Raw genomic sequence first — 24,389 nt, 5'->3', positions numbered from 1 at the left:
AATAGGACTATGCTAAAGCTAAGAGAGGTGCAAAAAGATTTAAGAAGGAATCCTCCAGAAGTTCGAGTAACAAATGGCCAAGAGCTTCGTATCGAGATTATTTACATCGTATAACAAACTTCTGCGCGACTGTTTTAAATATCTTCTCAAAAGAAATTATTTCTAACAAGACCAAATGTCGAAAACAATTGTTGAAGTTCATAAGAACGCTTGAAAGTACTAGTACAACGAAACTGATGTCGAAATTTTACCTGTTGCTGCACTATTTCTCTGATTCTTACAATTTATTTTCTCGGGATTCCATAGGAAGCTGTCTTTGGTGCTATTTCAGCCTACTATTTATATCTTTAGCTTTTCGGAAATGCAAAAAGGTTTGTAATCTACTTAAAATTATTCTGGTACTAGGTTTTTGCCACGGAAAACCAAACTTACTCGATTCCCTATCGGATTTCATCTTAATAATTCATAAGTGTAAAGTAAAACGCTGAGTGACGTTCTGAAGTTGGATGGAGGGAGCTTGCAGTACTCGTAGCGAAAACTTTTATAGTCACGCATTTGCCATTACAGCCGGACAACAAGACATGCTTACAGTTCTTTGAGAGACAGAAGACCATTAAAGACTTTCGGCAAGAGGTCACTAATCCGGTTATGTTGAATAGACCTGAAAGTAAGCAAAAACAGGTCAAATTTAAACATATTGCATTTCTGCACAACACCATGACATTGCCGCTTTAAATGGAAACAAGCCGCGAACATTTTATAAAGGTATTTTACTAGCGTGGGCTGGAGGTCCGTGATAACACATTGAATGATCTCGCCAAATAACCTAATCATGTCATATCCAACAAGCGTGTGGGCTTTAGCAGAAAATTATTTTGCTTTACAATCTAGAGACTTGCTAAGCTCAAACTTTTGAACCAACGGTGTTTCTTGGAGTCGCCAAAGATTCGCAAATCAAACCTTTACTCGATGATCAAAACCACTAAAGAACTGTCACTTTTTTGGTTGACTTCTTTTAGTAGTAATTTTTAACTTGTTGAGAGATATTGATTGCTGATTTTACTACGGTGCCATACACTTTTCAGTCTACTTGTGCCTAAAAAGAAAAATAAGTTTGATAACAAGCTGTTCGTGGTAGCTCTTTACTATTCAGTTATTTGTGTTCATCAACTCACAGATAGTTCAAGGAAGACAAGTCGTTGAATGCCCCCTCTAAAATTGTGAACGGTTTTGAAACATGCTTCGTAATTTCCCTGAAGTAAACAAGATAGAAGTAATAAGTGCTGTTAGAAGAATTAAATCTAAATTAAAATTTCTTCACAAGTGGCAATCGAAGATCAGGCAGAAAGATTGTAACAATAAATAACCAAAAAAACATACGATTGGCCCTCTTGGTTTCGTTCTATAATTCGATGACAATTTTTGATGCTCGAGAATTTTACCAGATTGTTGAATTTCGGTTGCTTAAACGCAAATAACATTTGATTTCTTTGTTTCTAATTCTATGCAAGGTACATATATGAGGTTCGCAACTTGTCATACGCAATTTTGAATCTCTCGTAGTGTGTTGGAGGAGTAACGCGGAGGTCAATAACCAAAATGAATATATTGATAAACTGACCACTCCTCAATGGGGATTTTCAGGACCAATGAAATTAACATAACATGGTTACAAATCCCACCTGGCAGGAGGAGTTAAACTCGGGACTACAGAGAACAACATCAGCTAGTTTTCATTGCGGGACACGAAACTGTGACCTCCGGGAGCCCTAACCACTCGGCCAGGAGGCCTACTTAATACACCAGTAGTACGGAGGTTGCCAGTATGCTCTTGCTCGTAAAGAGCTGGTTTGTTTTTTTCTAGGGGTCTTAAAATTGGAATTACACTGTAATTGCATTAAAAAAAAAACACTTTATTGGCAGTTCATGTACGATTTCAATGATGTTTATCACTGAAAAACGCTCACTATGTTAGCAGAATCAGCTCCGAAATACTTACAAATACTTCAGTTGCTTGAGTCCCAGAAACGCATTCGTTGTCAAGTTGCTAAGCCAAGTACTTTCGAGCACCCTATCCAAAGTTAACAAAAATCATTAACGATTGACTCGCTGACATGGCTCACAATGCATGTCTCGATTGATGCTTCGAGGTAAAGTTTTACTTACAAGTATTGTAAATTAGTTAAGTATCCCATCGAGCCGGGAATAATATGCCCCAAACTATCGCTCCAGCGAAATAACCTGAAAACAACAACAAACATTTACAAGTTTTGTGCAAATAGCGTCCGAGCCGCATAAACAAGCGTACTTATTAAACGCATAGAGTACCTCCTCGAGTTGTCTGTTCTGTCCAGTTATAGAAGGAAAGATGACGAAATCGAAAGAGTCCCGGCCAAAACCGAATAGATAGAGCTATTGTTACATGTACAGTGCTGGGCCGCGATTAAAAGTTAACCGGAGAATTAATTTTTCTTGTATAAAAATGCTTTTCACTGCTTTATGTTTTGTTTGGTTTGAGATTATACCAAGTCAAAACTGATTGACAAACAATGTAAACGGGAATTAAAACCTCACCGAAAAGTCAAAAACCGAAATCAAACTTCTCGCTAATCTTGTGTTAGCTCAATCGGGCTTTGAACAACCCGGCCCTGTTTTCTCCTTGCGACCACTATCAAAAGGACTTCCCCCGGCGGGAGGATCGGCATGTTCCATTACCCTATTGAAAAGTTCGCTTTTTCTTTCTTGTTCCCTTTTTGGATAAATTCTACTGTTCCCTAAATTTCCTTTCAAAGCTTCGTCTTCTTTGATAGTAGAGATATCCTTTGTTCACTTGGAATAAATATTCATGTTCCCTTGTTCTCCAAAACCCCTTGGACGCCCTCTATGAAATGGACTGTAGTAACCCTCATAAGGAAAGAAGTGAGATGTTTTTCCAAGGCCCGTTGCAGAAATAAAAACTCAACTTTCCTTTTCAAACCATTTCAGAAAAGTATTATTTCCAACAGAAAACACTTATTTAATTCCAAACTTTGGTAACATTAACAATTTAGATTAAATACTTCGCTTGAGCCTTGTAATGGCTCAGGTAAGGAGGTTCACGTAAACTCTTTTTTGGGATTTGCAATAAAAGAACCTATACACCAAGGCTATTATATTATGACTAATCAATGCAACTTACAAGTATTTGGTTGCATCAGGTATGTCTTGTGGGACCGTATATACACCTAGGTACGACATATACATGCAATCAACTCGGATCCAAAAAGGATCCGACCTCGGCACATAACAACTGCATATCTTTGAGCAATCTGAAAGAAAAATTCATAGATGTTGAAAACATGCCTGCATAAATTACACCACATCATGGACTTAACGGCACAGATAAGAAGATACCCTGGCAGAGCCAGATATTCGCTGAATACTTTAGCGAGGTAACTGACGCATTACCTCGCAAAGGACACGACGAAGGGAAAAGATGTGACTCTTTCAAGGTGAACGATGACTAGATGGCTTGAATACGTGCTTTCTTACACATGCATACGCGATACAAATAATAAAAACACAACATAAATGGCACCACTTTGCTTATACCTTGCGTGTTAACCAGTAATCTTTTGTCGTCCGACCCGAAAGAGTTCCTTGCCACACACTTAACCTCGTCTAGTCGCCGTGAATACACCTCGTAATTATAAATAACGCTCGTACTATTTTGTAGAATCTGATGCGTTATTCCATCTCTACTCTTGTACCACGTGATTACAGGGGCAGGTCCACGCTTCGCTTGACACAACAAGTTTGACGACGAGGAAGAAAGTATCGTAACATTTTCCACCTTTGACTGAAAGTTGGGTGATTCTGTGGGAAATGAGCAATAAAGCATTTAGGAGAGCCTGTAGAAAAATCTATTCAGTTATTCGCTCGATACAGAAGAGGGTAAAACCGAAAATTCGTTTTTTATTATTGCGTCAAAAAGACCATTTTTTTGAATTATTTTCAGAAATATACTTTAAAAGGGTCCAGCGAGTTCACATTTTTGTGAAATTAAGGAAAGTTCGAAATACCGCTCGATCAACCAAGATGGCCGATGGAATTTATGAAACATTAAGGATTTTCAACAGGCTAGTACAGAAAGAGGGGAAACTTGCTTTGATTTCATATTCATACAGTTTGTAATTAACTCTTTGATCATTTCTCTGAGCTATATATCTTCTTGAAGTAAATAAGTTTTGTCTTTTTTGTTTTTGGCCGTTTTGAAAATACAACTGTCACGATTGAATTTACATACCAAATTTCAACTGATTTGAGAAAGTTACTAATTAGTCCGGGCGCCCACGTTGGGAAAGGGGGTTAAAAAATGATTTTGTTTACTCGACAAGCTGGCAAACTTTGACTCGCCCAGTAATGTTCTTTAGACCTTAGGGAATAATGATGGGGTGGCAATGGAGCTGGCCAAGTGGGCCATGGAAATTTACAGCACCTCAAAGTACACTCCTCTTGAGTGTCTATGTGTTTTTAAAAGTCATCTTCACAACACCCTGGGACGAGGGGGAAAATAGTTAATGACCTATAGCCATCAACAGATTTTGTCTAATAATACAAAATTTTCACAAGACTGAGTTCATGCCATGGATAACATGATGATGTTTTTAATAAGTCACGTGATCAGATTATGATGCCATAAAATTGACCAAAGCGGATAAAGGCAATACGGCCGAGTACATTTTATCCGTTCACGCAATCTTAAACGTCTTTTTGGATATGGCATTTTACATTTGTTCTTATTTTTGAATAAAGTTCCTTTCACTCAACCTCGTGTAAAAATTGTTAATCATCTATCTAGACAGGGTCGTGTGTTGTTAGTTCCTCCGCATTATTGTGCTTTATTGACAAAGGTTAATTGTGCAAAGTGTGCAGATCAGCCAACAAAAATGTAATCATTGTCATGTCCATTGAAATTATTTTCTATCACGGAAAATTCTACATTTAATAATCTATCAAATAGTTATACCTAATCGTGCCTTTTTGGTGGGCTTCGGTGGCATATACATGTAAGGCGAGTTTGTTCGAGGCATGGTTCGTATTTTGACGAGAAGTAGTCGAACCAAAATACCCATAGCGAGACCAAACGAGCCTGATATGCAGGCGAAGCGTACCAAAAAGGTACGATTAGGTATTTACCGTACTCAAACTCATTCAAGTGACCGTGATATCGTGGCCAGATCAAGTCAGTGACTTGATATCGAAAGATATCAGGGCAGTCGACACGGCTTCGGATCGGCTAAGTGCGAATTTGGGTTGGTAATAAACGATATACAGACCTCCCTTGCTTAAAGGTATTGCTTGGTAGCTTGCATGGAATCCTGTATTTGCAGTCGATCGTGAACTCCTGCCATATCTCTCTACTACCATTACATTGCTACTGGACCATATACGTCGAGGAACAGCATCTGCTTCACATTGAATATGAAGTACATTACTTGACATGGCATCAGCATCCTTTACAATCAAATACATGTTATACAGGCATGCTCCAGGACCCAGATTGATACTTTCAAGGGTCATCTCTACGAAGTGCTCCTTACGAACTGTGATCTTCCATTTTTTGTATTTAACACAGCTGGCTGTGGTCTCGGGTGGGCTGGTAGGTGTAGTCGTGGGTGTAGTTGCTGAAGGTAACGGCGAGGACGTCGGCACAGTCGTCGGCGTAGGGCTTTCAGATGGCTTCAGCGGTGTCTCCAAAGTAAGCTTATCGCCAAACGTTCCCTCGTCACCTTTAAGAGATATCAAACAGTAGGCAGGTGGAAGTGTACCAACCAATGTCGCATACTGGGATGTTGGAAACGGTGTCGGATTGTATGACACACCAACCGATGGCGGATTTGTAGTTGTTAAGACTGTGAAGACAATTTCGTCAGTTTTTTTGTCAGTACTTTTATGAAATTTGTGAGACTCATTTCTGAATTATTCTTATGTTTTGTCACTCGTAAATACACTAATTTTTAAATTGTTCTTCGGTTTTGTAATTTCTCTTAATAGATAGGTGTCCTATATTAGTAGAGGGTTATTCCTCGATTAAAACAATTTGACACGTTAAAAAAGTCATTATCACTATTTGTTATTATTATTATTATTATTATTATTATTATTATTATGTACCGTTTCCATGGACAGTTTGATTGGAGAAAAAAATTCTTCCCTTGCACGTGCAGATTATTATAGTATTTAAATTTAGGCCCCCTTTACACTACTCTAGATCCGGTGAAATTTGGAAACGGCGTTTTTACTCTGAAAACGCATTAAACGCTTTTCGTCCACATATTCATCGGAGAAATTTGAAAACCACGACAACCACCGTCATTTTGGATTTGTGTTTGATTAAGACTCCGTCAGGGAAATCACATTATTATCGTCTGACGTCACCGTTTCGCAAAGCTCCGTTTTCAAAATGTTTTACGCCCAAACTAAAGACGCAAAGCTGGAGTTTCCAAATTCGGTTTGAAGAGCGTTTTCGATAAACTCCGCTTTAGTGACGGATCAGTGTGGACGGTAGGCCTAACAGTAGAAATAACGCTGCGTTTTCAAATTTTCTCCGGCGTATTATGGGATTGGAGGGGCCTTAAACGACGATTTTTTTTTTTTTTATTTGGGGTTGAAAAATAAGGCAGATGCTTTATCTTAGGAAAACTATTAACGGCAGCAATTAGTTTCCTTGAGGGCAAGTTTTAAACAAATTTTAATGGGGATTAATACCGCGTCAAAACATGCAATCGGCACGTACTATGTGAAATAAAAACCCAAGGCGAAAAGCAAGAGTCCTTGCATTTCTTAAGACCTAATCAATAAATGTAAAGATTCGTTTATTTGAAACTATTCCACCTTGCATAAAAAATCAATTTCAAGATTGCAGATCATCACACGACGCACTTACAAAAGAGAGATGGGAGTGTGGGTAGTAAGCCTTGAACTAACAGATATTTTTGGTCGGGAACATTTTTTGGTGGAATTTATCATATGCTAGGCGAGATTCACGAGTGCTCCGATACATTGACTTAAAAAAAGAAGACTGCTGGCACAAGAAATACTAAAAAAAAACACTTGTTAAATTTGCTGACATATTTTGAAAGGATTAGGACATGCCAAAGGCCACGAGCGCTGTTCAGAAAAAAACAACAGATGTGCATCGTTTGCAGCCACCGAGCAGCTTATTTAACATTTGCCGAATTGATTTCATAGTAGAGACGGAATTAAAGCCGTCTTGGACGGGAAACTTGTCTTCTGACGGAAAACTTATCTAATATGAATCCGGTGAAGGACGAGTTTCCTATCTCAGATTTACTCGTCTATATAGCTACTTTTCTGTCCAAATCAACTGGCAAATAAAACGGAAAACTCGTCTTTGACTAAAATCTCTCTTAAATTCATTCTGGATGCGAAAATCACGACGACGTTCAGTCGCGATGTTAACACGATTTACCGCGCGATCCACAAATTCCTTTTAGACGGTATTCTCTCACACGAAATCCCGTCTGTGACTATTTTCCCGTCTTTAAATATAAATTGGGCTGTTCTCTTCTCCTTCTTCCAGCAATGTTCAGTCGTTTTTAGTAATGTTACCTCCTCTTATTAATTCTTACTGGTTATAAATATTCTTCGAGAGCGCACTTTCATCGATTACAAAATTAAAATATCAAGATCACTTACCTTTCTTCCACACAAGTTGCGATAAAAACCAGAACACAAAACCAGTAATGGTTTTCATATTTGTTCAGCAAGCAATAAGACAAAATAGGTACCTTAGTTGAGACTTTGCGAAAGCCAAAATTACACAACCGTTACATCATTTCAGCTTCCGCGCCATATTTAAACAATTCTTAACAACGTTTGTTTGCAATACGCAGATGTTATTTTAAGTTCAAAAAAATTCAAGTCCGTTCATTCGACAAATCCTGCACCGCGATGACATTCTATTGAGAACCAATATGGTTCCCAGTGATAGTAATTTCAAACACTGTCATCTTTATGCACATTTGTTTATTAACAATTTTGTAATCAGACTTTTAAGTTAAAACATGGGTTAAAAATGCAAATTGAAGCCTCGGAACCTGATCTACGCCGTATAAATGTGGAAACGGCTTTTTCACTGTGACAGCGCAACAGGAAAATTCCATGTTGGAAAACGAATTAAATGTCTATCGTCCACACTGCAACTCAGGTTACGCACGCACTTTAGGCCTGGATAATTCTTCATTCCGCCATCTTTGAACGGAATCGAAGAAATAACAGCTCCGAAAATGTCATAATCCGGGGCCGAAAGAAGATTCTGGTAGAGACAACAAAATTGATTACGTTTCGTGGTCTGACGGCGAGGTGGAATTATTGTTAAAAGTGGATTACAAATTAAGATTCAAAATCGATGGACAAGATCGACTTGGAATCTTGCCAAAATACTTAATCACAAGACATCTTAGAGGAGTACAAAGAGCAGTTCTCATTTATGTTTCCCATTAATGTTTGTTTAATCGCTAGCTGCAAGCGAGCGAGTGTGACTTTTTATACTGCAATATAATAGGCCTCCGCTAGCAATTAATTCAGTGTGTACAGCTGTATACGTAGATGGTTGGATCTGTTGTAGCAAAAAAAAAATCTTTGTTCTGTCGTAAAAGTGTTGGCAAGCTTGCAAAGACAAACACATCGGTACATCTTTTTTGTTTATTTTATTTCACTTTCTTTAAGGTGAGCTGAACTGATTTATAAATTTGAGTTTAAGTTTAAGTTTATAATTTGTTTTTTTTTAAGTTTATTTTGAGAGTTTGCTTTTGTTTAATTAAAAATGTTTTTTTAAGCTCTTGTTATGCTAATCGCATACTCGGAGAGAATTCAGCAATGATTCGTTTTTCGTAGAGCAAATAATTTAAACGCTGAAACGTGGAGGTTTCAGTAGCGTTTAATGTTAACTCCATTTCAACATTTTACCAAATAGCGAAAAACCGAGAAAGAAAATATAAATCTATTTTCTTGCATGTCCGTGTTGTTTCCACCAGAAAAATTAAATGTTCTAATGTAAAGAGTCGCATCAAACCAAAGAAACCCGGAAAATGCCGTTCATAATAATTACCTTTTTGTTGGTATGAGATCAAGGAAAGTGGATTTCACTGGCACAAACATCTGGAAATTCCATATGACAGCCATCTAAATCTTGTTTGAATTATTCTAGATACATCTGAATCTACTTTTGCCATTACTATACGCCATTATTAAATGATCCGGACTCTTAGCTAGGAAGCAAACATTTTTCTTGTGTAATAGTGAACTCAACTGAAGACGAATTACTGGTCATCTTTACCGTTAAAAACGCAGCCCACACTCTAAATAAACAAGGCAAATAGTACTCTAGATTTTGCTGCCATCGTCTTTCTCTGATTGGTCGATTGACAATACATTACAATATTGATCTTGTCTCCCACTAACACCTGAGTTTGATAAGATTTGACGGATGACAAAAATTAATTAAGGACTGGACTTATGCAAATTATTCCCTCTGTCCTATCTCACGCCATAATTAAACAAAAGGGAGTCAGTTCAATTTTTCATTTGCTGCACATGTCGACATAATCTCTGTGGACAAGAAAAGTCTGCTGCAATTTTCTACCTTTTGGGTTTTGCTATCAGTCGGATGGCAAAATGGTAGGCGATAACTTCCTTTATTTTTGGCTTACTTGTCGAGTTATTTTCCAGCATAAATTCCAAATATTGAGAAGTAACTTCTGTCTTCCAAAGCACCACATCTTGTTTCAGCTTTTAAATACGCGCAAAAAATTACTTTTTAAGGTAATGAAAGTAAACAGTATTTTCTACAGTCCTAAGGTTTTATCATGCTGGTATTATGAGCAGTCTTGCTTTTTTTCTTCCGCCAATAGCTCATAGCGCCGTGTTCGCTCTTGATCTAATGACTCAATTATTGCTCGGTTGTGAAATATGGCAATCTTTGACAACTGGCAAAGCCTTGAAAAATAAGAAAACAAGAAAGCACATCCAGGTCAACAATGCTGCCGTTCTATTCTTCTTATGCAAATATTACGTTGAGTATAAATCATGTTTTTTTCTAATATCATTATTTTCATATACACAGGTGTTTACACAGGTACAGCGAACAACAGAGAAAGCAATTTACACAAATATAAATTGGTTTGAACCTGCTTCATCGTCGAAGCCAAATTCGGTCTCAGTATACCTCAGAGTGGCATTTATCCCTTCTCGCTTAGCGTCCTGATGAGCAAGTGGTCGTTTATTATGAGACCTTGTGAGATAAATCGGGACATAATCTAAACACTGTGAAATTCATATGACTCATTTCTCAATGTTCTGAATTATCCAATTTTCTAGTGAATCGTCTTCTTTTCATTTCTCATCCTTGCCTATGAAACAAATTTTGAACCAACTTGTTGGTTGGAACAAGAATAAACGTTTTTATACCCTTTTTTACCCCCTCTTTCTTTGCAAACTGGTTATAGTTTGTAGCTGTTCTTTCAATCCTGCAGCTCTTTCCTTGGATTCTTGTCAACTGTCGTAACTGACAACAGTTCCAAAAGGCCTACCACGAGAGGCAAGATACCTGTAACTATCATACGAAATTTGCTGAGGTTAAACGAAACCGTTTCAGTCGTTTTTGTTTTGCAGTACAACCTTCTCAAAGTCAGTAATAATCCATCAAGTTTGAACAGAGAAAATCATGACCGTAACGATGTTTGGATATATCTTAACAAAATACCATAGATTTTTATGATTTTAATTTTCCGTATTTTCCATAGTTTTAGTTTCGGTTGAGAAGATTCGCCAAGCACTCAAGACAGTGTTTGACCACATTTCCAAACACCTCCAAGCTCATCAAAGTACTCCACTGAGTGTCGTCTTTTTAACTCCCTTCTCGGTGTTTCGAAATGTAGTCAAACACGGTCTTTCGTGTTTGATATATTTCATCAAATCGCACGCTACCTCAGAACTGAACTCTCTTTACATTCAGAAGTATACCTAGAGAAATCGTTCTCTTTTCTGGAAATTTCGGAAAATGCTGTCCTATTCTTTTCCACCGGAAATTTGCTCAATTCTAACTAGAATTTTTAATCGAATGGAAAGTGCCCAGAGACTGAAGAAGAAAGAGATTACAAACAACGAGCTTGAAAATTCTGCAACACGTGCCAAGAGTAGAGTTGCTCTGTTAGTACACAGCAGTAGCCATCATATCCCTACTTTCTATAATTGACTGCTTAAATATATAATAAGCCTGTTTTCAAATCTGCGTACTCTTATAATACTTCGGTTATTTTAAGATAAGGGAGGATCATTGCCAATAGCGTCTGGTTGGCGGAGGCCATGCAGTAGGATTATATTGGAAGTATTTGATTCCAAGGATAGGTGACCTTTTTCCTACGTTTAGTTAAAAGTCTCTGTTCGTAGGTATTGTCTCCTTTCGAGTCGCAAGCTAAAGGAACTTGTTATTAATTTTGTAGGCACATTTTATTCCGATGTGGTACGCTTGTTACATGTAAGCAGTCCATTCGGTCAGAACCACTGTTTATGGTATCATTAGTAGTTCCATAGTGCTAACGACTGCATTTCTTGTAGAGATCTTTCCAACAACTTAGTCACCAAAATAGGCATTGTTGGTATTCCCAGTGTTGGACTGAAACTAGCTTGCAACTGAGGCTAATGCGGGGAGTCTTTTCAAATGCAAATGACATTAATCTCTTTTTAATGATATTCCCCGCATGAGCCTCAATTGCAAGCTAGTTCCAGTCCAACATCGAGAATACGAATATGGTCTATTCGTTCTAACAGTCTCAATGGTTTAAAAACCTAGTGTATTTGTAAGTATGTCGTTGGTTTTACTGCTTTCATTTATATTAGATGGTAGATTTAGAAATTAACAGCCAATCGAATCTACCACTAAATGGAAGGACACGTCTTTCCTTTCTTCTTCTCCTCCTCCTCCTCCTCCGCCTCAAGTTTCGTCTAGCTCACTCAGAACAAGATGTTGGATAACAAATCTTGTTCGTGGTGGCAGTGTAACTTATACAGACGTACGTCACTCTCATAGAAGGTTCAGTTCATTAGTTTATGGAGGAGACTTTTTCTATTCAGCAGTTTACGATGAATGCTCTGTCTTTAATACGGTCGATTACAAGCAACTAACGTATTAGCTCTGCATCAGTCCAATGATTTTGCAGAATTATTGTTATTCCAGAAAAATTCAATTGACGATAAAATTAATTGATTAATGTTCTGATACCACTTGAACTCTTCGAGTTTCCTCACGCCAGAAATAAAAAATCGACTTTGATTGAAATCTCTGATGAAATCATTCAACAGACCCTCAGTTTATCAATGGTGGCATTACATAAAGGAGGCTTGTTAAAGTGTTCTTCAAGATAATAAACAATTATTGGATGAGGTTTTTGTGATAACCCTTACCGATACCTTGATTATTCTGGATATCACAGAAACCGAATCTAATAATTGTTTTATCATACATTGAACGAAAAAAATGGAAGTCATGTTTTTGTTTCTTCGCTGACGGCAAACAACACAAAGCGCGCGAGCTTGACATAATTACCCGTGACTTTGAGTGTCCTTGACATGATAATTGTATCAGCTGCAGAGATGACGTCACAGGCGCTGATTTCGAAAATTCACTGTACGCTTTCGACCAATCAGAAAAGAGATAGTGAGTTTAATGTATAATAATAGTCGTAAGCTGAAATGTTAGCTTTCTTTTCAGAGTATTTTATGGCTTTTTGGAAATTAAAGATCACGACACAAAGATTGAAGTTATTTATTATTGGTCAGGGATTGGCATCGCTCAGAAGGTGGGCATCACATTGTATCGTTATTCTAAACCATGAAAAAATATATTTTTCTCGTAGAGATCTTTTCAACAGTGGTCTAGTTCACATTTATCCAAATGCATTCAACAGCCTCTTCAATGTTGAGTTTCTGTAAGTATACTTGCGGATCGATTTTTCATTGAGTTAAGTTTAAACAAGTTGTGTGACACACCTGGCCGCCTTTGCGTACACTTTCTATGAGTGGATCATCTGTTGCTTAACAACCAGGTCCCGGTTGTTCGAAAGCCGATTAAAAAACCCGAGGTTAGCGGTTATTCCGCGATTAAGTTCCTTATTCCCGGGATAACTAATCGGGGGATAAAATGGTGTTCCTGAAAACAGATTTAATCTTCGATTAACCATCCTTCGATTAAACTCGGATTAAGCCGGTAAAACCGGTCTGTGGTGGGAGAAAATGGTGTAGCACTAGGGGAGGGAAGGGATAATTGACGGCTCCTACAATGTTGTTGAATAAAAGGAAAAAGAAAGCCCAATTTTATATCTCAACTACATTTGCTTTCTATAAGAACCAATAAAAATGCTTAAATTAAAATTAGAGTTGTGATAAAAAATCTGTGCAAGATAAACGCTGGACAAAGCTCAGTTAATCATGCATCAGGCGAAAAATCAGTGAGCTCTTGAAAACGCTTACCGGTTTAACTTTCAGCCTTACTTCTTTGTAATTTAGGAATTTAGAATAGCCTCTAATCGGATGCGCTGATAAAGTAAGTTTGGCTAGGGGAAAACTCTAGAAAAGAAGAAAGCCATAAACTGAGAAAAGAAGCGAAAGCGGAGATTGATTATCTTAATTCTGCCGAATGAGATAAACAACTTTTTAAAGAACAAGCAAGGTTGACAGTAAACGAAACTATAACAATATTGTCGAGGAAAAGGTTGTTGTTATTCATCGTGGTAGATGCAATAATAAAGTGTATTATCGTTTGTCTCAAGATGTAGTAAAAAGTAACAATATTTTGTCTATTATACTCGCCTTTATCAAGCCAAAAAAGCGTTTAATTCCAACACTGATCTTTCCTTTTAAATTGCAGTGGTTAGCAAGCGACGATTTCTACCTCTGAGAGCGGAAATGTTGAAATTTCTCATGATTTCTTGCTTCGCCCTCGTTGTGTAAAACATTTTGCGGATTGCCGAACAGCGGTCCGTCCGTGTTGTGAAAAAACGCGGGAAAACCGGACGCGGGATGGCTCGTCCGTGAGAGAATAGAAACATCTATTTTGGAAAAGTCGTCAGGTAGCCAGAATTGCTTTTCTTTCCTTACCGGGCCCAGCATTGAAGCAAAATCAACAAACTGTAAGTCCGCCATTTTGATTTGTTTGTCTGTTTTTTCATCCGATTAGCGAGTTAATCCACCTCGCTATATTAGCTAGGTGTGTTAAATTTAACCCTTAGTTTAATCCTTGGATAGTGGTAATCGAGCCTCGAGGAACAGAATTTAATCGAAGAATAAATTTATTCTGTGAATTTGGACGATTTAATCGTGGGTTAGCGCTAATCGGCTTTCGGACAACCGGGGCCAGATAGCCTAAGGAAACTGGATAAGTTGTACATTATTTTGAATTTGGAGCAATCGTTCAAAAAACCGTACTTCTATGCCGCAAGTATCCTGCGTGGACTTCATGTATGAAAAGTGTTCTCTTGACAAGTTAGTTGTCAAACAGAGAAATTCGTCCTCCTGCTTAAAGTCAGTTCACGGTTGAACATAAAAATAGAATGAAATGAGTTTAGCTAATATGAAGGATTGGCAATTTCACATACTTGAAGAAATAAATAATTTGTTCTCATTAATAAATTTGTGATAATAAATGTTAATTTTCATTTAAAAAGGTGTTCTCTTGACAGATGTAGTGTTTGGAACACTGTGAATTCTATTGAGGTACTCAAGCTACTGTCTCATTTTAGCGCGCGTGCAAGACATTTTAACGCTCGTGCAAGAATAGAACGCGTAAGTCTCATAACGAATAGTATTATCAGTCAGAGTTCAAGTCAAACAATGTAGAAAGTCCTCAAAACAGGAAGCAGACGGCTACATAACAAGCGAAGCAGGGGCCTCTGAGGATCATTTAATAAGGGCACAAATAGCATAACAAACCACAGTTAAGATCATGAACATGTTATAAGTTTGCATTTATATAAAAGCCAACTCAAATTAGTTTTATTTTACACCTGATTGGTCGATCATAAACAGTATATGTTCTTGCCGTTTCAGCGAACTGTCCAGCAATAGTATATTTAAGATGCGTTGGTACTTCTTTGATGATCTTGGGAATTTGACCACATTGTAAGTAACACTTAGTTATAAATGATTTATCAGTTACTTTTGTTAATAAATTTACAATTTAACATTGTCCTGTTTTCCAGTGTAACTCAGTGCCACAGAGTGAATATTATATCTTTGAGCACGCTGTTAAATAATAACTTAATATAAACATAAGGGACTTTAAGCAGCGGGAACGCGGACGGCGACGGGGACGCCGAAACCTGTGAGAAGGCTGGGGAGAGAAGGCCGTTGTGGCGGGAATTCACAAACATTAAGCAGCACCGTCGGAAACCGCGGTTTCCGCACTGTCAAGCTTATTGACATTATTCGTCCTCTGTTTATCAGGATGAACTAGGATGACTTCATTGAAAGAAGTTCGCAATCAACTCTTGATAATCACGATGAGGGTGTGTTAAACGATGACGAACTTCTACTCTTGTACGATTTAAACCGGTCGAATGATCTCGACCAACCTTATGGTTGAAGACGACGAATGCCGGTCCGAATTTCGCTTCCACAAACGCAACTTGCCCCTTCTCGCTGAGCTGTACGATGAAGTAAATGAACTTATTATCAGCAGATGTTTAATCAGACTGGCGCGACAAATCCGTGTGCCGACTGATAAAGATCTAAGTAAACCACTGATCTTACGACTGAAAATGGAAACAGCTACGCAAGTTTTAATGGTGTCTACCCTTCTAAATGTGTTAGAATTTCCCCATAATGAGCTATTTGACATTTTAGTACTTCTTGAAAGGAAAATTTCGATTGAAATTCGTACAAGTTGTCTTTATTTACATAAGCTTTCAAAAAAATATTTCACGGTACTCACATGTTCGCCGACTGGCTTGAGTTCGCTTCAGATTTCTCGACGTTTCTTTAAAATGAAATATCTCACATAACAAGAGAAGACAAGCATTAAAGTTCCTCGAAATTAGTAAGACGGGTTATTTAGTGTTGACACAGCAGAGGAAACGAAAGCGAAAACTCACGTTTTCAGACAACGCGAAATGAGCTTCACTCACGTCGGGCCCGAACGCAGAACGTCAACTTATTTCCCGCCAGTCATGCGCAGTGGACCTTTTGGCTTTTCCCTGATCTTATGGCGTTCCCGTCGCCGTCCGCGTTGTCGTTGCTTAAAGTCCCTATATTTAACCAGGGTACACCCGTCAGCAAATGCTGTTATCGAAGGGTGCCCTGGACAACTAACAGTTGTACAACTATGCCCTGCAAAACTAAAAATAGTTGTTTTCTCATATAATTTTCAGGTTATTATCGAGAAATCCGCTGAGAGAGATTCCGCTACCAACTTTCAGACATCTTTCTGGCCTTAAACTCGTGTAAGTAGCAGCAACCAGCATATCCATCATACCGGTAGATTTCAACACATTTTATTTCAAGTGTCCAGTGGCTCTTGGGTTTGTTTCTTTGTTAGAAATCATGAAAAAAAAGAAGAGGTTTCATTCAAAGCCGTTTGAAAACCACTTTTAAAGCATGCAGGGCTCCAAAAACTTTCTTGAAGAAAGCCATTTGGTATTCAAGTGCACTGCGTAGATCGCCGCACATATATCTTCTGATAACGCTTGGAACACTCCGCTATTACGTACACCTCGCTATTATCGGCAGAAATTACTTCCTCACTATAACAAGCTCGCGTTTCATGTTTCAAGTGTGGATTTAACAATGCGCATTGATGATAACCGAGACCCTCAAATTTTATTTGGATAGTAAAGTAAAGTATAAAGACGTTGTAGTTGCAAGCGGCACTCCCTGAATGTCTACGGCGACTTTCACACTTTTTCCACCAACTTGCTGCAGCAATGATCATGTGCTCATATATCCTGATTTCAAAAAGACCAACTCAACCAGGCGTTATGTTATCCAAAAAGCTTTGTTTGGTAGCAGAGCAGATTGATGTACACGTTATGGCCGGCCAGGAGGTCTGTACTGGAAAAAAAACTGCGCCATGTATCTAAGAAATGGCCCGGCGGAAGCCACAGGCGGCGAGCCATTCTCAAGACCTCGGGAGCAGTTTTACTCAATATGGACCGATCGTGTAGGAAGATAACATGTTTAATTTTTTTTTTCTGCAGTAAATAGTTTATGTATGCGCGAAAACTTAAAACACCGTGACATTGAAGATTTAGGCTTAAAATGGGACCTCGTCAAAATGGAAATCCGAGGTTTTACCGTCAAATTTTCTAAGACTAAAGCAAGAAAAAGACGAGCTGAAGAAACCTTCCTTCAGAAAAGAATTAATAAATTATTTTTAAAAGCTGAAAAAGGTAAAACAACAGGCATATAATATGCGAACTCAATTCTACTCGGGCTCGTCTAGAAAAAATAACGGCTCTCAAAACTCGCGGCACTATCCTTAGGAGCCCTACAAGATGACATGAGCAAGGGGAACGCAACAACAAATATTTTTTAAACCTTGAAAAACGAAACTACTCTAAAAAACTAGTCTCGAACTTCAAAATGGTTCAGTCCTAACTAACCAGTTCGATATTTTAGGAGAACAAAGCAAATTTTACCAATCTTTATATAATTCGCAAAAATCTGATAGCGCCGACTAACCTGATGATGATGTGTTCTTTAATCCCGACAATTTTTCTACTTTGTCCGACAACGAGCAAGCTTTATGTGTAGGTTTGATCACAGAAACTGAGGCCTTTAAAGCCCTAAAAGAATTCGCTTTAGCCAAATCTCCCGGTACCGATGACTTAACAACTGAGTTTTAAAATTTTTCTGGCCAGAGTTAAAATCGCTGATTGTTGGAAGCTTTAACTACGCGTTCACAAACGGCTCCTTGTTGATATCCCAACGACGAGGAATAATCTCTCTTATTCCCAAAAAAAAAAAATAAAGATAAAACCATTCTTGAAAATCTTCGACCAGTATCTCTTTTGAACTTTGACTACAAAATTCTCACTAAAGTTTTAGCAAATCGCTTAGAAAAAGTACCTAAAATAATAAATCCCGACCAAACTGGCTATGTAAAAGGACGCTACATTGGTGAAAATATCCGATTAATTCAAGATCTAATGCTTTATTTGGAAAAAGAAAATCCTCCTGGCATGGCAGTTTTGTGGATTTCCGGAAAGCTTTCGATACCATTGAGTGGAATTACTCAGAGAAAGCTCTCATGCTCTTCAACTTCGGGCCAAATTTTCTACAATGGTTCAGAACTATATACTCCAACATTTCCAGCTGTGTTCTGAACAGTGGCCACGCGTCTCACTTCTTTTCTTTAACGCGTGGAGTAAGACAAGGTTGTCCTCTATCAGGCCTTCTATTTGTTATCGGTCTCGACCTTCTCGCAAGAGCCATCAAAAATCACAATCTCATCAAAGGAATAACATTAGGAAACCACGAAATTAAAACGACCATGTATGCGGATGATACCTCAGTTTTTTTCAGTGACACGGAATCTATTAGTCATTTACTTAAGCTGCTAAGCCAATTCAAAGTTGTGTCCGGTCTAGAAGTCAATACCTCCAAAACTGAAGCCATGTGGCTTGGCAAGTGGAAAAACAGATCCGACACTCCTTTTAATTTCAACTGGCCTGTCGATCCCATCTGTGCCTTAGGTGTATTCTTCTCCTACGACACCACCAAAGCTGATAAGCTTAACTTCGATGAAAAGCTGCGAAATATGAATAAGATTTTAAATATCTGGAAAAATAGGAAACTAACCTTAATTGGCAAAATAAACATCGTCAAAACTCTAGCTTTATCAAAATTAATTTTCAACAGCTCCAATCTTAATTTACCTAAAAACTTGTCTGACACGATTAACAGCATGATCTTTAATTTCATTTGGCAGGGTAAACGCCCTAAAATTAAGAGAATGACAATAGCTGGTGAAAAAAATAAAGGCGGATTAAAAATGATCGACTTTGAAGTAATGAACACGGCGCTCAAATTTGTCTGGATTAAAAGAATATGCCAAAACTCCCACTCCTCATGGAAAACTCTTATCGAACATTTCTTCAGGGAACACGGCGGTCTTTCTTTCTTACTAAACTATAGATATGACGTTAAGTTACTGAATTTGAATAATGTACCACCCTTTTATCACGCAATATTAAAGTACTGGCAAGAAAACAAACCCATTATATTAGAAGACAATACACACAAGCAAAACGAAATTATCTGGAACAGTAAAAACATTATAATAGATAAACAGATGATCTATTTAAAACAATGTCATCGAACTGGGATCATGTACATAAATGACCTGCTTGACGAAAATTTTAAGTTCTTATCACGTGACAAATTTCAAGGAATCTTTCAGCTTTATGTCTCGTTTACAGCCTGCTATGGTTTAATAAGCGCCATTCCACCAAGCTGGACTGACGCACAATCAAACGCACAGAAATCGCAATTGAAAATGACAACGCGTCACAAGAACCTCCTCTGTCTAAGAATTTCACCACCCGTATTGCCTATGCAGCAATTATAGACCACTACTTTCAACCCCCAACTGCTGAACCAAAATTACTACAATATGGTTTCTCGAAAGAATGCGTAAAGAAAGTTTATAACCTCCCCTTTGTTAACACGCTCGAAACAAAGCTTCAAATTTTTCAAAATAAAATTATCCACAACAAACTTCCAACTAGGTGTTCCCTTTTCCGAATGAAGCTATGCGATTCTGAAATCTGTCAGCTATGCAAAATCCAACCGCAAACATTGCCTCACTTATTTTACCTTTGTTCTGTAATTTCCAATTTCTGGTCTGCATTTCAAAATTGGTGACTTGAAAAACATAAAAACAATAACTCTCACCGAACGTAATATCCCTTTTGGTTGGCATGATAACACCACAGAATCAAAAGACATTTTAAACTATGCCACCTTGGTGGCTAAGTATTATATCTTTTGCACTATCCAAGACAGCGATGATGTACCCTTTGACGGCTTCCTTCTTTACTTAAGAACAAATTAAATACTTCACAACAAATAGCAGTTAAAAATAAAACCATTGACAATTTCAACAAAAAGTGGAAAGACTTTATTTGAGTTTTTTCATTTTACTTACTTAGTTAAGTTATTAATTAATTTAATTAATTATTAATTTAGCGATTGTTTCCTACTCAAAATGTTGTACTTTGTAATAGTTTGTAATTCCTTTTTTTGCTTGTATTTTTGTAACACACACCATTACCTTCCCTATTATCTTTTGTATCTCCTTTAACTGTCCTATTGTAGTCAATGTTGTATTAATAATAATGATAAAAATAATAATAATAAAATAGTTTATGTACATAACTGTTTCATTGAATTGGTTTACTTCATGTTGAAAGCTGAGATAGGCCAGGAGAATATTCTATATTAGGAAAACAGTACTTTACGGCTTTAGCAAGCTAGGTTAGTAAGTTGTTTATTGGATCAATGACACTCAAGAACACAAAATACAAAGTTTGAGACGGTCCGTATATGGTAAAATTCCGACCAAGAAAGAACCGATCGGAACGCTCGGATTTACTTCAAGACTACCCTGCCATATAACAAATAGTGGTATTCACGGAGTATATCTAAGTTAATCAATTTTCCATTTTCAAAACAATTTTATCGTGATATCATTTACCACGCCTTGTTGCCTCCAAATTTCAAATCTAACGTGTCTCGATCTCTCTCTCTTCTTATAAGGTCGTTCGTCGGTATGCCTTCCTCTACAATTGTCTTCAGAAAAAATGGCAGGCTGGGAGTATTCAGTGGGTGTGTTCATTGCTTTGAACCTCACAGCATTCCTTTTCATCGTGGCAGCCTACATCGCCATTATTGTCAGTCTCAAAGTCACAGCGAAGAGTCAAAGCTCATGGTGAATCTGACGTGAGTTCTTATAGAAATGATCAAAAGAGAATCCGCTCTGGCAAGGAGAGTGTTGGCCATCATCTTGCTGGGTTCCTGTAATTATTTTCATTATCCTTGCTTTTATCGATCGTTTCCGTGACAACGACGGAGAGGTTTGCATGTTCCTTGCAGTCTTTGTTCATCCGGTTAATTCTTCTATCAATCCAGTGCTCTACACATTTTCGACGCTCAGGGTAAGGATAAATCATAACGCTAGCTATTTCCCTCGCCATAAGAGAAATCACTACTTCGTTGCTTGTTTCCCTGCGTTCCTTTGCTTGTCTCTGCGTTGTTGCATCCATGCTTCCTTACAACAAATTCACAAGCTTAGCAATTTACCAGCTTACCTGCTCTCCGGTTACCTGCTTTAAAACAGTTTCCTTGCTTCCCTGTTTCCCTGCGGCCCTGCTTCCCCATAAAAGAATTCAGGTGACGCACACTTTGTTGATATTTTTCATTAGCTGAAAAGTGTTTTGAAAGGCTGGTTCTGTTTCATCCGCCATAGAGTTTCAAGAACGCAAAATTTGACTGGTAAGGATAAAATAATGGTACTACTTGCCCTTATATGTACTACAACCTTAAATACTGCGACATTTAAAAGGATTATTTTCTCAGTGAAAATCAATATGCTAACAAAACGTTGTGACCAAAATGTTCCCATTATCAAACGTGCGTGATAAACGTTTTGAAAAACAAAACAAAAAAATTAGCCAAAATGTTGATGTGAATAATTTTCGAAAAAGAGGAAAACAGAAAGACAGACTCGAGGCACATTTGCTGATTTTAAGGTGTTCTGTTCGTTGTTGTCATAACATGCTATTACTTATGAGTACCGAGCAAGCATGCATGTATATGCCGTAGTAATTAAGTTTCAACAAAACATTTTGTTTCGTCAGTCCTTCACCTTTTACACCTTGTTTTTATATTTTTCACAGATTTTTCTAAAAGAATCAACAAGAAAACGAATGAGAATGTTGAAGAAAAGAAGTTCTCGTCGATAATGGAAGAGATGCCGTCGTCCAAAGAAGAAGTACAGTTCGAGAACAACGCCGATGGAATTAAGCAATAGAGGACTTTTTCCTTGTATCGTACATAGCCTCATCTAAACACGAGGGGGTTGGGAGAATTCGAGACAGTTATGCAAACCCAAACCTTTACTGCGTCTCGGGTTTGCATAAATTCCTCCCCTCCTTCGGGATAGGCTTCAAAAAACGCTTGGGCGTAGATGTAATAGGTTCCACTCTTCTGTACTTCCAGACTGCCATTGTTATTTGAGAGTCCTATCAAAGTTCCGTCTTCGTCAAAATCGGTGATTCCTGCCAAATTGAAACATATTGCATGAAAAAATTATATATCTACCCGGCATGTATATTGGATACAGAAAATTAAGCCAGCCAGCCAATTTACTGTTTCGTGTAATTACGAAAATAAGTGGTTATTACAAGCTACCTTCACCGGACGCGTAAGCCATGGCTTGGCGTAAATTCCCTGCCAGCTGTCCTGTTATCTAGGGAGTAAATGAAAACATCGTATTTATTCTTCTGAAAGAAAGTCAAGGAATGGGCAAAGCGTAAAGAAGTTGCTATTAATCAGTATTTGTAGTAAGGCACAAAACTTGATTCTGGACTCTTTGGGCCGAATATTTAAACGAAGTTTAGGCGTCGTTTAAGAAGGTCTTGGTCTAAACCGGGTTTCAACCGGGAAACCGGGTTAGTTAAACGTCACTTATCTTAAACTCCGCCTAAACGGAGTCTAAACACAGCCTCCCAAACATTAGCAACTTAGACCTGGTCATGAGTAGGTTTAGACGGTAGTCTAACGTTTTATTATTGAAGGTTTTTGGAACTTCCTTATCGTCAATAAATTTTTCAGAAGGGAACAAACAATAAGCAGACTAATATTTAAGCTTCTTTTTTACCCTCTTCCCTGCTTCTGTTCCAACAATGAGAAGGCAGATGAGCAAAGCAGCTTGTCGCAACATGATTCGAAGTTTTCACACACAAGGTCCCAAGATACTGAGTGGAAGGAATATCGAAATAATGTAATAAAATCATTTAGGAAATACACTGCTTGATTATTGTGTTACTTGGTTATTAAAATTTTTGGTCAGTGGTACTTGGCGTTATGTGCAATCTACAAGGAATGAGACACTTTTACGCGTAGTTACAATTTTGGTCCAAAATCGTAAACAATTACGAAAGATTTATTGATCAAATTGCGCATCCTAAATTCAACTACGGTACTGAGTTCTTAAAACTAAGGGAAATGGTAACTGGATTCTTCTTCTAATCTCTACTTTAGAATTTTTTTTTTAATACGGGCTTTTTTTAAGTTACGCGGACTCGCCCAAAATAATGCCCGTATAAAATCGTCGCCCTTCATTTGTCTAGAGTTTTATCTAACTAAGAAAGAAGAGTGAAAAAAATATTAAGATTTAAACGTTTTCTCACAGACGTTATGGATATTGTAATTCCCATCTAGCCATCTAAAATATTTCAAGCCTGGCGGCCTCATTGTTCTACGAAACAATAGGGAAGGATTTTTACAAAGAGACTGTTTCTTCCCGTTGCCTGGGGTCGGTGCACGGTATCACAGGCAAATATCATGATAATTCCTAGGTGCTAACTATGTAAAATTTGCTAACAGTAAAACTTACTACACTCTGCTTTTCTCTTTAGATATCGTCCTTTGAAGTCAGTCTTCCGCGATGAGGGAAACCTTCAGACCAGGCTAGCTCTCTGTGGAGAACTGAGCGTTATATGTGACTTTGCCTTCTTTTAAGACATCTTTAACGTGAAACCTGAATAAGTTTGAAATTGAGAACTTTTAAGTGGAAATAAGTTCGAAATAAATATAGAAGTTCATGTTACAACTACTAGGTGATGCTTTCAAACAGCGCATGCCCAACTACATTTGCCTAGGGTAGGCCGCTAAGTATTTACTTCAAGCGAGCGCCTGGAAATTCGTCATAATAATACAAATTTTAAGAAACGTAAGACCAACCAGAAAGAGTGTCCCGACTAACAAACGTTTTTGCATACCCAAAATCAAGTTTAAGGGTAATGTTGAGGACAAAAATTACCATCAAAGACCACGATTTTGAACAAAAGAAGACAAATGTCTAACTAATAAGGTCGGCTAGGAACGTTTGCCATGTGTTGCTAAGGGCATTCCTCTCTGTCTTCAGATATTCCTTTCATTTGACTTGAGACGTTATATGTTATCGAAATTGCGCTTAATTGTCGTTCGTTGTTTAATGGTGATAACCAATTTTCAACCATTAGTAAATTGATTGATTGGTTGATTGCAATAGATAGAAAAACTAACAATGTATCTTCCATCAAGGTATTGAGTTATTTTTATTTGCAGAT

General features: G+C 37.8%; 3 protein-coding genes across 4 annotated transcripts in view; 1 reads left to right on the top strand and 2 right to left on the bottom strand.

The window, feature by feature from the left end:
- LOC145479400 (uncharacterized) overlaps positions 1-8,675 on the bottom strand; it is a 28,643-nt gene extending 19,968 nt beyond the window's left edge. For both annotated transcript variants that reach the window (XM_081457763.1, XM_081457762.1), the window contains exons 1-8: positions 7,702-8,675; positions 5,319-5,894; positions 3,592-3,855; positions 3,179-3,308; positions 2,167-2,241; positions 2,000-2,071; positions 1,176-1,253; positions 590-661 (exon numbers count right to left, since the gene is read on the bottom strand). In XM_081457763.1, coding sequence (XP_081313889.1) covers positions 590-661; positions 1,176-1,253; positions 2,000-2,071; positions 2,167-2,241; positions 3,179-3,308; positions 3,592-3,855; positions 5,319-5,894; positions 7,702-7,759 — 1,325 coding nt within the window. In that variant the 5' untranslated portion in view covers positions 7,760-8,675. The remainder of the gene's footprint in view (positions 1-589; positions 662-1,175; positions 1,254-1,999; positions 2,072-2,166; positions 2,242-3,178; positions 3,309-3,591; positions 3,856-5,318; positions 5,895-7,701) is intronic.
- A 6,942-nt stretch (positions 8,676-15,617) lies between these two features.
- LOC145473336 (G-protein coupled receptor GRL101-like) lies at positions 15,618-21,417 on the top strand. Its single transcript, XM_081455023.1, has 4 exons — positions 15,618-15,716; positions 16,454-16,499; positions 20,815-20,979; positions 21,043-21,417. The coding sequence occupies exons 1-4, from the start codon at positions 15,618-15,620 to the stop codon at positions 21,387-21,389; spliced, it is 657 nt and encodes a 218-aa protein (XP_081311149.1). The 3' UTR covers positions 21,390-21,417.
- Positions 21,418-21,947: 530 nt separating this feature from the next.
- On the bottom strand, positions 21,948-23,794 carry LOC145473320 (uncharacterized). Its single transcript, XM_081455022.1, has 5 exons — positions 23,675-23,794; positions 22,937-23,033; positions 22,468-22,525; positions 22,165-22,334; positions 21,948-21,959 (listed from the first exon to the last, which is right to left on the bottom strand). Exons 2-5 carry the CDS (start codon positions 22,997-22,999, stop codon positions 21,948-21,950), a joined length of 303 nt encoding a protein of 100 aa, XP_081311148.1. The 5' UTR covers positions 23,000-23,033; positions 23,675-23,794.
- Between the last annotated feature and the right edge of the window lie 595 nt (positions 23,795-24,389).

The sequence above is a fragment of the Orbicella franksi genome, chromosome 2 (genome assembly GCF_964199315.1).
Source record: "Orbicella franksi chromosome 2, jaOrbFran1.1, whole genome shotgun sequence".
In the NCBI taxonomy this organism is placed as follows: Eukaryota; Metazoa; Cnidaria; class Anthozoa; order Scleractinia; family Merulinidae; genus Orbicella; species Orbicella franksi.
Note: the sequence above shows the minus strand (reverse complement) of the source record. Positions and strands in the feature narration are given on the sequence as shown.